Consider the following 15,260-nt stretch of genomic DNA (forward strand, 5'->3'; position numbering starts at 1 on the left):
TTTAGCACAAGACATTAATGGCTGTGTGTTGAGTTATGTTGAGGGGACAGCAAATGTACACATTTATACAAGCTGTACACTCCCTACTTTACATTGTAGCAACGTGTAATTTCTTCAGTGTTGTCACATCAAAAGATATAATAAAATATTTACAAAAATGTGAAGGGTGTACTCACTTTTGTGAGATACTGTATCTCTACTCAATCCAAAACTTTAAAAAAGTTTTGCCTTTAGTTCTGCTTTAAGTACAAAAATGTCACTGCTTTAGGATTTTGCTCCAAGGTAATTCTTTTGCATAACAAGGGATCCTACTCTGTCAGTTTATAAATAGCAAAGGAAGGTACATGGGGGCTGAAGAACTCACTACAATGATCAATGCAGATAACTTTTACTAGAAAGGTTTTATTTATGTCCCATTCCCTTGGTAACAGATGAATGTTGAGATTTTGTTGCAGTGTTGTTGGTATTTCTCTAGATAAAAGGTACTACTGAGTCATTTGTACCATGACAGCTTTCCAAGCTTTTTCTTTATCAAAGTTTCTCAGGGTGTTGTTGGAAACCTGCAAGGAAAAAGAAGTACATAGAAAGTAAAACCCCAAAAACTGAATAATCTGATAAAAGAATGTTTAACTACAGAGCCATATAGTATAATTTTTCCTGTCAAATCCTTTCTTCACATACTCCAGTAAACATAACACATGGATACATACATTTTCCAACTAAAAAAAAAACCTTGTACATCAAATATGTATTATTTTTATACTCTAATACAGGGGTCTCCAAACTTTCTAATCAAAGGGCCAGTTTACTATCCTTCAGGCTTTAGGGGCCAGCCTATGGGCAGTAGGAGTAGAAAATGCCCCGGCATCAGTGCCTTATCATTGGTTTTAATGGGAGGAATAATGCCCCATTGTTGATATCTATGAGAAAAATAGTGTCCCATTGATGATGTCAGTAGGAGAAATGGTGCCCCATCATTGGTGATATAGTGCCCCAAAGACCAGATTAACACAAGCAAAGGGCCTCACAGTTTGGAGACCACTGCCCTAATAGACTGTAATTCATACAATAATTTACATCCCTCCCTTATACCCAACTTCCAACTCCCCTCTTCCAACGCATCATGGCTTTCTGGCCCGAAGGGAAAAAAACTGTACACCAGTAGATTAGGAGAGAAACACAAATGTTACCAGAGGTGCCAAGTAACAAGGACATTCCTTGCACAATAGTATCAGAAACAGACATCACTGATATCATGTACAACCAGAGATATACATTGCCAGAGATGTTACTAATAGTATATGGTATTATGGATACGCATTGCCAGGGCCTTTATCAGTGACACATAGGCACACTGCCAGACAGCAGAAAATAGATATATCAATTAAGAATATAAAACAAACTAAAGCCATTGACCAAGGACAATATCAGCTGATAAGCATTATCCTTGGGCCCTTTCTTTCTTCCACCTGTTAACACAACAATGAGCATCTAGACTAGCAGTCTCCCTAGTGCTGCAACACCTGTGTAACATGAGGAGGTTCCTGCTTGTTTCCTGACCTGACCTGAAGCTCTGGCTTGTTCCTGACCTGTAGGATTCTGTACTAAAGAAGTATGCAATAAAACCTCAAAGAGGTGAAAAGCTACCCACCCCCCCCCCCCTTGCCAAGGATACCTTACAGATAACCCAGATTCGACTGCTATGGCCCAGATTCTCAAAGGGCTTACGACGGCGCAGCGCCATGTACGCCGTCGTAAGTCCTAATCTGGGCCGTCGTATCTATGCGACTGATTCTTAGAATCAGTTACGCATAGATATTCATTAGATCCGACAGGCGTAAGTCTCTTACGCCGTCGGATCTTAACTGCAATTTTTTTTTGCCCGCTAGGTGGCGCTTCCGTTGATTTCCCCGTCGAGTATGCAAATTAGCTAGATACGCGAATTCCCGAACGTACGCGCGGCCGACGCAGTAAAGTTACGATGTTTACGTTAGGCTTTTCCCGACGTAAAGTTTCCCCTGCTATATGAGACACAACCAATGTTAAGTATGGCCGTCAATCCCGCATCGAAATTTATAAATTTAAGTCGTTTTCGTAAGTCGTCCGTGAATGGTGCTGGACGTAATTTACGTCCACGTCAAAACCAATGACGTCCTTGCGACGTCATTTAGAGCAATGCACGCCGGGATATTTTAGGGACGGCGCATGCGCAGTTCGTTCGGCACGTGGACGTGCTTCATTTAAATGAAACACGCCCCCTACCCGCCGAATTTGAATTCCGCCGGGTGATTTACGTTACGCCGCCGCAACTTTACACGCAAGTGCTTTGTGAATAAAGCACTTGCCTGAAAAACTTGCGGCAGCGTAACGTAAATCAGATACATTACGCCCGCCCATTTTTACGCCATTCTACGAGAATCTGGGCCTATATATCTAAATGATTAGCAGCACAGGCACTTCCCCCACCTTCTTGACTTCACTATCTACTTAATTTGTAGAAAAGCAAGAACATAAAAAGTGTACCTCATGTATAGCCATGCTGCATCCAGACATTGGCAAGTTCAAACAGAGCAGTACAAAGTTTGATTATATTTCAGTTGTGGAAAAAAGTTCCACCTAAATGGATGCTGTGCAAGTTACAGCCTTGACAATAGAATCTGAGGGGAAATGATGCCCTCTGTTCACTTTATAGGAGAAGACATGTAGGAAACCGTACATTCTAAAAATGGGTTAAATGTACAAAATATGTTCTTTTTTTTTAATAAAAGTTGAGGTGTGATTTACAGCTGAACTCCAAATACCAAGATTTTAATATATTTACATATCGTAATAACTACTTACCTTTATTGCATCTGGGCTTTTTGCTTTTCATCAGTAAGCAAAAACTATTTAGTTTTGTATTTGTACAGCTTCCGCTGTACTTCCACTCCTTGCCGACACCAGTGCTACTGCCTCGTCCCCTGTATACACCTGACCATTAACAAAACACAGGCTGTAATGGCACTGCAGCCATGTGTCATCATAGCCACAACTAAAAAGGGGAGTTTTAAGCTGACTAAAGACAAGAAAAAATCCTAGTTACATTGTAAAGATAAGGAACTAATAACATGCTGATTAAATGATAGTGTGGAATTAAGCTTTAAAGTGGATGTAAACCCACTCTCATCCTTTCTAAACTACTGCCATAGTGCTGATCTATAAGGAAATATATGCCTCCTGCATGTATCCTTACCTGTCAAATGTCTCCCCTCTGTCTGTTATGAGACCTCAAAAACTGCAGATTCTGTGGGTGGATCTGTATTCTGGAGCTCGGTGGGTGGAGTTGTGATGTCAGTAGACTGCCCCGCCCTCCTCTGCACTCCCCTTGTCAACATGCATTTTTCCTGTGTATTTCTTACACTGAATTCTGCTATGATCACTAAAATCCAGTCAAAACCTGTAAAAGTAACCACATGACTTCATAAAAGGAGTGGGGGTGGAAATTAAAAAATAATGCCTGTCTGAAGCTAGTGCATGAGATATGTAAATAACCTGTCACTCACAGCAAGGGGGCGGAATGGACCAAGGTTTTTCTCTGTAAGTCCGTTTTATTTCACTGAACAATAAAAGAGGATTGCTCAGAGCTGGATTAACTCTGTGTGGAAAGACTGGGCACATATGATAGGAAATCTTATACTGTACATTGTGACATAAAAGACATTTAGGGTTTACATCCACTTTAAGTAAGACCATTGCTTTAGTAACTGAAAGTTAATTGCTTTTGTTAAACTGTGGTTGGTATTTAAATGGCACTTACTTCATTATTTCTTTGATCAGACTTATCCACATATGATACATTCCAGGTTGAATCCAGCATTCTCATTTGTGATTTATATTGGACGCACAGTATGACTGTGATATTTGTGAGCACAGCTTGAACCAACAGGATCAGCATCAGGAGTAAGAGCAACACTTCATAGAAGTGCTGAAGAGAAAAAGATCTACAGGTGAGTCTGAGTCGCTCTATTGTGAGAGATGATAGGTTGATTGTCAACTAGAGGTATATGTCAGTTATAATTTAGGCCTGTCAATCGGTTCTCTGATATGCATGCTTTTAAAGTAACATAAGGTGACTAACAAAAGCCCCGGATATAATTATAGCATATGCCTCTAATGCAATTGGAATACAAAAAAAAAAAAAAGACAGCATAAGCAAGGATAGCTTCTCAAGCAAATTAATGTTTCATAATTTATATAATATTGCATTCCTGAACTACAACCCGAATCTTGCCAAGTTTATCTCAGACAAATTACTTTCAGCTAGTGGGAGGGGTTATAAAAGTGTATATGTGTAAATATATTAACTTGAGCTTGAAGTCAATGAATAAACGTGTAGTTTTGCAGCTTTTCATATTTTCTTTTTCTTTTAATTCTTTATTTTCTTTAGTGGGAGGAGTTGAAAGTTGAAAGGAGTTGAAAGAAGAGGGAAGTTAAAACCCAAATAGAAGATGCATTGACGCTGCTATAAGAGAAGCTGCATTAGTTCATGTAGCAGCATGTATTCCCCTTTTGCAGAGAACTAGTTGTCTTAATGACATATCAATGCAGCTTCCAGTTTCCTGCTGCAGTACCAAATAGTTGTGCAAGTACTGTATGTGTTAATGCAGGGCTCAGAATTTCAAGTCCTGAGCCACTAGCCAGACCTTAAGAGTTACTCGCCACCAGTTGCCCCACCCAACCTCTCCCCTGCCCCACCCCTAAGTCCGCCCCTAAACACGCCCTTGAAAATTATCTCATGAAATTACACTGTTAAATGTTTTCAGCAGAATCAAGTTCCAAAAATAAATAACAACAACTTTAACAATATTAACATAAAGCATATCAGTACCCATCAAATGCAGCCTCACTGTGCCCATCAAATGCAGCCTCACTGTGCCCATCAATGCAGCCTCACTGTGTCCATCAATGCAGCTTTACGGTGCCAATTAATGCAGCCTCACTGTGCCCATCATTGCAGCCTCACTGCCCGTTAATGCAGCCTCACTGCCCGTTAATGCAGCCCCACTGCCCGTTAATGCAGCCTCACTGCCCGCAGCCTCTCTGTGCCTGTCAATGCAGCCTCTCTGTGTCTGTCAACACAGCCTCTCTGTGCCTGTCAAGCAGCCTCTCTGTGCCTGTCAAGCAGCCTCTCTGTGCCTGTCAACGCAGCCTCACTGTGCCCGCAGCCTCACTGTGCCCCATTAATGCAGCCTGACTGTGAGCCATTAATGCAGCTTTACTGTGTCCCATTAATGCAGCTTGACTGTGCCCCATCAATGTAGCTTTTTGGTGCCCCATTAATGCAGCTTTACTGTGCCCCATTAATGCAGCTTTACTATGTCCCATCAATGCAGCTTTTTGGTGCCCCATTAATGCAGCTTTACTGTGCCCCATTAATGCAGCTTTTCTGTGTCCCATCAATGCAGCTTTTTGGTGCCCCATTAATGCAGCTTTACTGTGCCCCATTAATGCAGCTTTTCTGTGTCTCATCAATGTAGCTTTTTGGTGCCCAATTAATGCAGCTTTACTATGCCCCAACATCAATAGAGACTCACCTGGAAACCCCTGGATGTATCGCACACACAGCGGGGATGTCACGCTGTGGGTCATGGAGCTAGCTGTGTCTGTGTTCAGCGGGCAGTGTAACAAGGTCCCACCCCCCACAGATGGCTAGTTTCATAGGCGGAACACTGATACTATCACACAAGCCGGTCTAAGGGGGCGGGACCTTGTTACACCGCGCACCGAACACAGACACAGCCAGCTCCATGACACACAGCGGGACATCCCCGCGATAAAACAAGACAAGGAGGAGGAGAGAGGGAGGGGAGCGCTGCAGCCTCCTCACCTCAGCTCAAAGCGGCACCAGGGCAGTCCGGTCCTGCCGTTGTGTGTCCTCTGGCTGACAGTTTCCTGGCTGATCGCTTCAGCCAGGAAATGGTCCGCCTGGTCCACCCCCGCTTCTCACTCGCCCTGCATTAAATTCCATTTGCCAATTTCGAGCAGGCGAGTGAAATTTTTGAGGGCTGTGTTAATGTACATCTCCTAGCAATTCTGAAATAAATATAAACATATATATATATATATATATATATATATATATATATATATATAAATATATATTGTAAGGCTATATTGGTGCTTTACTCCAATATTTAGTTTTTCCTATTCAAATGGACCTCCAGGCAGGGTAAAAAAAAAAGAAGTAACTCAGGCTGATAAATCTTAGCATTTACATTTGGCCACAACATACCCTCACTCTTATGGGATGAATGATGCCCAGCATAATTCAACCCAGAAGACTGAGGGAACATTATGAATAAAAGGGTGTCATGACCCCTCCCCCATGTTGTGTCAGCAATGAGCCCCAATGTATTGAAGCAGCGAGCGATGCTAATGGCAGTACGTAGCACAGCTCTCTGAATCATCAGAGGACCATCCAGGGTCAGAGAAAAGACAAAGATCAGATCTAAAGCATCATTGGGGTCGAGGAACTGAACCGGCTTTCAGACATTAATAGGCTTCACATGTATTATTAATACTGTTTTTGTTTAAAACAGACTTGACTTTGTAGAATTAAGTGAAGACACACCTGTACAGTAAACTGTATTTCTGCACTATGCTTTCAATATTCTGAAATCCTCTGGGCTCTACAAATGGCACCTGGAGAATAACACTAAGGCCCTGTACACACGATCAGTCCATCCGATGAAATGGACTGAAGGCTGAAGGCTGATGGTCTGATGTGCCTACACACCATCAGTTCAAAATCCGATCGAGTCCAACGCGGTGATGTAAAACACAACGACGTGCAGAGAAAAATGAAGTTCGATGCTTCCAAACATGCGTCGACTTGATTCTGAGCATGCGCGGGTTTGGAACCGATGCTTTTGCGTACTAACCATCGGTTTGGACCGATCAGTTAGGCGTCCATCGGATCAATTTTAAAGCAAGTTCTCAATTTTGCGACTGAAGGATGACGGACTGATGGGGCCTACACACGGTCAGTTTGGACTGATGAAACGGTCCTTCAGTCCATTTTCATCGGATTGGACTGATCGTGTGTACAAGGCCTTACACTCACCACAACTGTTACAGCCTGACTCTGCAGTGTCAGTATATTCTTCTTTAGATATGCCAACAACCATGTAGTGCAAGGGTCTATTTAAACAACCCATTATGTTTATATCCATTAGGGCATGAATGCATCATTGTTGGTAAAGCTAAGAAAACAGCAAAAGTCACAAGCTAATCACTCCAAATGAAAGACTATATTAATTATTCCCCTCCCCAAGGGTGGAAGCTTACCGTTACATCAGGTGGGTAGTTTTTAAAAATGGCAATTGTCTGTATGACATAGATAGACAAGTAAGATGAAGTAGTAAATAATAATGGAGCTGTAATACTGCTAGTAGCTATCAGAACTTCAACCTAGGAAAAAAAAAATAAGAGTTAAGCAAAGCCTCCCAAAAAAAAGAAAGAAAAAAAAAGATGGCCAAAACATAAATTAACGATCAACTTAAATCATTGTTAAGCTGGGTACACACAGGCGGAATGTCGGGAGACAACAGCCGGTTAAAAAAAAAAAAGGCCGACATTCAGCCCGTGTCGGTCTGTCTGACAGAAGCCAGCCGTTTGCCCGACTTCTGTCGTACGAGCATGCTGGACAACCAGCCAATGGCAGGGAGCTCTGATCAGAGTGTTCTGGTGGGGGGGCCATCCCCCTGTCAGAACACAATAGCCCAGTGGGGGACTGACCGGTTCTGACCGGAGCTGACAGTTGGCAGGTTGAATGAAAAAAAATAATAGTGTGTACTAGGCTTTGCAATTAGGCAAAGTATTTGATTACTTTAATTGGTACTAAAGCCAGGAAATGTTTTACCTTAATGCATTTCCTGAATTAAGGTAAAAATGTTCTCAGTAGTTATATCACCTCCCCTTATACTTACCTGAGTCCTATCTCGATCCAGCACTGTGACTGTCTGCAGCTGCGTTTTTCTGTATTCCTCTCCTCATACCACACAGAGGCAGGAACCATTAGCTAATCAAAGTGAAATCAAAGGTACCAGGTGGGTCTAATTACCACCTCAATCAGCCACAGAACCCGTGCAATCAATACATGCTAGAATATGCAGCGCTAATAACAAATTATTTTCAAATTATCAAGTGAAAATAAAGAATAAAGAAAAATAACTAGGGTGTAGCCTAAGACGGTGACGTCCTCACATTTTTCCTTTCAGGAGGTGGATGGGCAAACAGTATAGAAAGTAAAGTGAAGCTGATGGAGACGCCGCGGTTTCGATTTTAAAGACATGCTGCTTTATCTCTATCGAACGGTTTCTATCTTGTAAGTGCAATCTATTTGTTTTTATTAAATTTATTCTGTTCAACATACTGCACTATGGAAGCATTTATTTTTATGTCTTTGAGCTGGGTGAGACTACTGTTCAGTGGTCACCGTTATCTGGTAAGCAGGCTACTTACTCACCTGGGTGTGGAGCTGGACGCACTTTATATAAAGAATCTTTTCACGATTTCCTCCTCTGCAGTCTATTATCTATACCTACACGGATGGGTGTTATCCCCTTGTCATTTATGGACTTAAATTTCAATGGAAAACAAATTTTGTTATTTTTCTTTATTTTCACTTGATAATTTGAAAATTATTTGAAAATAATTTTTTATCTACTTTGCATAATCTAATCTGTTTGAGTTTTGGTACTTTAATGTGCTGGCAGCTGTTTCTATATTCATATTTTTTTTATTGTTTTTTTCGAGTGCAGCGTAAGCTTTTGGGCTTCCCTTGTTTTACAATCAATACTTGCTAATCTCCAAATGGATGAGGCGGCAACTCCATAGACAGTATAGACAGTGAATCATATAACCAGCAAAGCCTGTGTCGAGTGATATCGGACAATGACTGAAAGCGGCTCGGAGGCTTGGATCTACAAACAAATCATATGTTTGTGGATGGGATGACAAACAAGGCAGAGGGGGCCTACGAATCTACTAAACCTGTGCCGAATGATGTTTGGACACGACCAACAACAACTCGGAGGCAGCTAAGTACGAAAGGGATAGGTGGGGGGTGCATGGGATAACAATGCTGTCTCAGATATTTCAAAATGGCAGGCTACTGACGTTTACTCAGTTGCAGGCTAGATTTGATCTTCCAGCGTCCATGTGGTTTCCATATCGTCAGCTTGGCCATGCGGTGGCAGCACAGGGGAATGCTGTGGAGTGGACGTTGTCACCCGCCCCAGTTTTCCACTTGCTGAACAATACCTCCGAGACCAAAGGAATTATCTCTCAGTGCTATCAGATGCTACTGTCCAGACACCTGGACGCTTACCCATGTGGGGCCCTGTCTGCCTGGCAGAGGGATCTCGGCCAGGTGACGGGAGACTAGTGGGAGGAAGCCCTTCAGTCCCTAACTACATGCTCCCTGAACGTCGCTCAAAAGGTTTCACAGCTCTACATATTATTAAGGGTCCACTATACACCGGTGAGGTTGCACAGGATGGGTAGGCGGGCGGACCCGATGTGCTGCAGATGTCAGCAGCACGAGGGGGACCTGATACATCTCCTGTGGCGTTGTCCAAAACTACACAGGTACTGGGGCGAGGTAGTGAAGACAATTAACTCGGTGTTTCAGACGAAGGTCCCGGTAGATCCTATTTGCTGCCTGCTGGGGGTGCTGGAGGATGCAATCCCTGAGGAGACAACTAGGGTGGCTGTCTCAAGGACATTATTCCAGGCTAGAAAATTAATTCTGATAGGGTGGAAATCTATCTCCCCTCCGACCCATTCATCCTGGATATCCCATGTGGGAAGGGCATTGGTAATGGAAAAATACATCTACCAACATAGGGGGAGTCCCGGCAGATTTGAGAGGATATGGGGGATGTGGTTGGATACTCCAGGTCTGAGCCCTGCGGAACTAGTCATGACCAGACTTCTGAGGTGCCTATAGAAATGTACATATGTGGGACTGCCGAGGCATGTTGAATGTATTATTGGTGCTGGGAGGGAGAACACGCACAGTGGATCTTGGGGGAGTACTGGTGCAGGAGGGTGGAGCAAGGGGCATGCATGTATACGAAAGATACTGATGTTTTTTCGTTTATGTCTATTTTCTCTCTTATCATACATGTTATGTCGTTCAGGGCTTGCCATATGTATGTGCTGTGGAGAACTGTCTTATCTGTGTAAAACTGTGAATGTTTCAATAAACACTTATCTGATTTAAAAAAAAAAGTACGAAAGGGATGCGAGATGGGAAACATATCGAACCGTAAGATTGCGTATGAAACTAAAAAGGTTTGAATCCTACCTGCAACAGCAAGTGAAAACCGCAGACGAAGACCACAAACTGAGAAGCCGCAACACACTTGTAATCGAACACACAGACTCACGAACACGGAGTGAGCTGGGGAGAGTCGGCCTAGTGTCGTGTAGTATTGCACACTGGAACCGACAAGGAACACAGGTGAGTGGGCTACTTAAATACCCCCGGCTCCTCCTATAAATTCAGACCACCATACTTGGCCTTCTACACACACTCACTTTACAACTGCTTTAGGTTACACAGATATAAATGGTTCTTAAGTTAGAATTACTTTTGTAATGATCAAAACAAAGTTCTCTGTGAAGCTTCATAAAAGAAAAAAACAAACAACTTTCTGGTTTGGTCCAGACAATATTGATTTGGTGGTTTCTCAAATAGAGCTTCAGGCAATCAGCTAAAAATACCCAGCTGAGCTGAAATACATATGCAAAATGTCTTGCGTAGTTGAAAGAATGTGAGCATGCAATAATAATGTAAAGCAAGAATGTGTTAAACAAAATAATTTCAAGAGTACATTTTTTTATTACACTGTAAACTTCCTAGTTCAGTATAGAAAAAAAAAACACAAATAAAACCAGTATTTGCTTGTGATCATCCTTTGCCTTGATTTAAATCTGCAGCTTAATAAAATAAAAAACAAAAAACAAACACTGAAACAGAAGAGGAACAGTATGGCCCGGATTCACAAAGCACTTACGCCGACGTATCTCGAGATACGCCGCGTAAGTGTAAATATGCGCCGTCGTATCTATGCGCCGTGCCCACAAACTGAGATACGCCTAAAAATAGGCTTCATCCGACCGACGTAACTTGCCTACGCCGGCGTATCGTGGGCGCATATTTACGCTGGGCGCATTTGCCGCTCCCATGGATTTTCTATGCACATATGCAAATGAGGGAGATACGCCGATTCACGAAACGTACTTGCGCCCGGCGCATAATATACGCGGTTTGCATAAGTCGTACGTCCGGCGTAAAGTTATTCCCCATATAGGAGGCGCAACCCATGCAAAGGTATGGACCAGGGAACTCACGCCATCGTATTTTACGTTGCACGTGAATATGGCTGGGCGTAGGTTACGTTCAAGCCGTAGGCAGTGATCTGTCGTATCTTAGGCATTCGTTCCGATGTGATTCTGAGCATGCGCACTGGAATGCGTCCACGGGACGTTATTCGTATCTATCTGGCGCTCGGCCCATCACTTCCACTTACGACGACTTACGCCTAAGAAACCCAGCGCAGATTTGGCAGCTTTGTGAATCCAGTGCTTGTCTCTCTGCGCTGCGTCAGCGTAGCTTAAAAAAGATACGCTCAGCGGGATAAATATGCGCCGATGTATGTGAATCCGGGCCTATATGTAGTATTTGTGCTTCCTCAAGATGGTGGAGATGCATCACCTGGAACCTGAGTGAGAAATCTTCACATCTTATACGGTGCCAAGGGGTGATCTTGTTGGGAGACTATCTGGACCTGGAGAAAGGCCTTGGCTGGGCTAAAGCCACAAGCGTTAACGATCCCTTGTAACGAGGGATCAATAGGAGCTGGTAAGCGAGCCTTTCAGCTGTTGGTGGCACTGATATTTAAGATCACTACGATGGTGGAGATTGAGCTCAGGATTTATTTTCACATCACTTGTGGACTGTTCTAATCATCAAATTTTTACATTTGTATATAGTATTACAGAAGCAGCTGGCATAAATTGTATGGTGACAATAAAAAGCATAAAAAATGGGTGTATGCAGCACTGGTAGCATAAAATTAAAGGTAAGAGTCCATAGTGTTTAAATTAACGTCCTTGTTTAGGAAAGGAAGCTGGAAGAAACGCAGCAGAGGGTGGAGCTCTGTCATCACGACACTGTCACGTTTCAACTGCGCCCATCTTTGTGGTTGGAAACAAATGCTGTTCATGACAGACTACAGCCTTTGATATGCCTGTTTTTATCAAAATGTGAGTTTTTTTAAAATACATTTTGCCTAGTTTTAATTCTACACCATGAGGAGTTGCCTTTCTTGTATTTTATGTATGCACCTATGATCTTCCATTTGGTAAGACTACAAGACCCAGCCATCTATGATCCAATTGAAGTGGTTTTGTGGCGCTGTGGACATATGCTTGTTTGACCACCTGTAATCCAGTGGTCTGTTTTCTTTGGTAAGAGGCCCGGTGTGTTGATGTTCGGTGGAGGACAATTTCATGCTCACCTAATTGTGTCTTTGTTTATACCGTGGGTGATTCCAGCTTCCTTTCCTGAACAAGGACTTTACTTTAAACACTGTGGACTCTTAACTTTCATTTTATGCTACTAGCGCTGCATACACCCATTTTTTTATATACATGATTGAATAGCATGCCCAGGGGCGGACTGACAACTCATGGGGCCCCCCGGCAATAGAAGATTATGGGGCTTACAGATGGCCACCAAGCCAGAAGGCATTACAGAGGCGGAGCAGGTAAAATCTCAGGATTTTCACATCAAAAGCATGTCGGTTTTGGACATATCAGGGACAGATGTAAAAAAAACACAGATTTTTACATACTGTCCCTGGTTTTAATGAGCCTGGCAACTCTGATGGGGCCCCCTGGTGGCATGGGGCCCTCGGGCAGTGCCTGAGTGCCTCGATGGTCAGTCCGCCCCTTAACTTTCCCCCTTATCTAGTTTATATTTACTCACTTGGGTTTATTTACTAAAGCTTGATAGTGCAAAATCACGCTTCTGCAGGGAAACCAATCAGCTTCCAGGTTTTATTGCCAAAGCTTAATTAAACAAGTTAAGGTTAGAAGCTGATTGGATTCTCTGCAGAAGATTTTGCCTTCTCTAGCTTTAGTAAATAAACTCTACTGTGTAAATGTCTCACAGAAGGTTTGCTGCTTACACTTTTCATTCAGAATATTTCTTAGCGCATTTTTATTCAGATTTTTTATATGTAGCAAATACTTTCACAACTTGCAGGACTTTGATGTCTTTAAATCAATTATGTAGAGATTTAGTGTGTCACTTTTTGTTTCCCTAGCTAAGGTTTAATATTTTTGTAATTCTTTTTTTGCGTATTCAAGTAGAACTATGGCCAAAGAAAAAAAATGCATCTATAATGCAGTTAGGATGATTTACTAAAGTTAACCACTTAAGACCCGGACCATTATGCAGGTTAAGGACCTTGCCCCTTTTTGCGATTCAGCACTGCGTCAATTTTGACAATTGCGCGGTCGTGCAACGTGGCTCCAAAACAAAATTGGCGTCCTTTTTTTCCCACAAATAGAGCTTTCTTTTGGTGGTATTTGATCACCTCTGCGGTTTTTATTTTTTGCGCTATAAACAAAAATAGAATGCCAATTTTGAAAAAAATACAATATTTTTTACTTTTTGCTTTAATAAATATCCCACAAAAAAATATATATATATATTAAAAAAAATGTTTTCCTCAGTTTAGGCCGATACGTATTCTTCTACCTATTTTGGTATAAAAAAAAATCGCAATAAGCGTTTATCGATTGGTTTGTGCAAAATTTAGAGCGTTTACAAAATAGGGGATAGTTTTATTGCATTTTTATTAATAATTTTTTTTTTACTACTAATGGTGACGATCAGCGATTTTTTTCATGACTGCGACATTATGGCGGACACATTGGACAATTTTGACACATTTTTGGGACCATTGTTATTTTCACAGCAAAAAGTGCTATAAAAATGTACTGTTTACTGTGAAAATGACAATTGAAGTTTAGGAGTTAACCACTAGGGGGCACTGTAGGGGTTAATTGTGACCTCATATGTAATTCTAATTCTAACATGTGACATCAGTGATCATCTTTCCTTATAGCAGGCAACAGACGATCAATTACACTGCAACAATTAAGAATGGGGAAGGTGTGTTTACACACACCTCTCCCCGTTCTTCAGCTCCGGTGACCAATCACGGGACACCCGCGGGCGCGGTCACGGAGCTTCGGACTGGGTCGCGAGCGCGCCGCCGGCAGTGCGCTCGCGACCCCACGGCTGGGCTTAATAAGACACGTACAGGTACATTATTGTGCCCAGCCGTGCCATTCTGCCGACGTATATCGGCGTGAATGGGTCCATAAGTGGTTAAAAAGTGTTCACAAAAATATTGTGATTCACTTTATTTACACAATCATGTAAAAAGTAAGGGCCAGATTCACATAGAAATACGTTACGCTGCGGCGGCGTAACGTATCCTATTTACGTTACACCGCCGCAAGTTTACAGCGTAAGTGCCTGATTCACAAAGCACTTACCTATAAACTTGCGGCGGCGTAGCGTAAATCCGCCCGGCGCAAGCCCGCCTAATTAAAATTGGGCGGGGACCATTTAAATGACGTCGCAAGGACGTCATTGGTTTCAACGTTAACGTAAATGGCGTCGAGTGCCATTCACGGACGACTTACGCAAACGACGAGAAATTTAAAAATTCGACGCGGGAACAACGGCCATACTTAACATTGGTTAGACCACCTAGAGGGCATGCTTAGTTTTACGCGACGTATCTCTACGGAAACAACGTAAATTTAGAGCGACGGGCAAAGCGGACATTCGTGAATCGGCGTAACTAGTAAGTTGCATATTCTACGCCGACCGCAATGGAATCGCCACCTAGCGGCCGGCCTGGAATTGCAGCCTAAGATCCGACGGTGTAAGTCACTTACACCTGTCGGATCTTAGGGCTATCTATGCGTAACTGATTCTATGAATCAGGTGCATAGATACGACAATCGTATCAGGAGATACGCCGTCGTATCTCTTTTGTGAATCTGGCCCTAAATCCCTGTTTTACACAATAAATTGTGTAAAGATGTGCCTTCATTAATTAAGTTAGCAGCCTCAAATCTTTTAGTAAATCAGCCACATAGCACACACAGTTATCAGAATACATGAC

The 15,260-nt window shown here is 42.5% G+C and overlaps 1 protein-coding gene across 7 annotated transcripts in view; it reads right to left on the minus strand.

Annotated features, from left to right (window-relative positions):
- Positions 1 to 382: 382 nt before the first annotated feature.
- MLC1 (modulator of VRAC current 1) overlaps positions 383 to 15,260 on the minus strand; it is a 98,286-nt gene continuing 83,408 nt past the window's right edge. For 3 of the 7 annotated variants that reach the window (XM_040343668.1, XM_040343667.1, XM_040343665.1), the window contains 4 exons: positions 7,327 to 7,449; positions 3,797 to 3,964; positions 2,842 to 2,970; positions 483 to 560 (listed from right to left, as the gene is read on the minus strand). In XM_040343668.1, the coding sequence (XP_040199602.1) occupies positions 2,890 to 2,970; positions 3,797 to 3,964; positions 7,327 to 7,449 (372 nt within the window). In that variant the 3' untranslated portion in view covers positions 483 to 560; positions 2,842 to 2,889. Of the gene's footprint in view, positions 561 to 2,841; positions 2,971 to 3,796; positions 3,965 to 7,326; positions 7,450 to 15,260 lie in introns of all 7 variants that reach the window. The other 4 variants (XM_040343671.1, XM_040343670.1, XM_040343666.1 and 1 more) reach the window with 2 other exon arrangements.

The sequence above is a fragment of the Rana temporaria genome, chromosome 3 (genome assembly GCF_905171775.1).
Source record: "Rana temporaria chromosome 3, aRanTem1.1, whole genome shotgun sequence".
Classification (NCBI taxonomy): domain Eukaryota; kingdom Metazoa; phylum Chordata; class Amphibia; order Anura; family Ranidae; genus Rana; species Rana temporaria.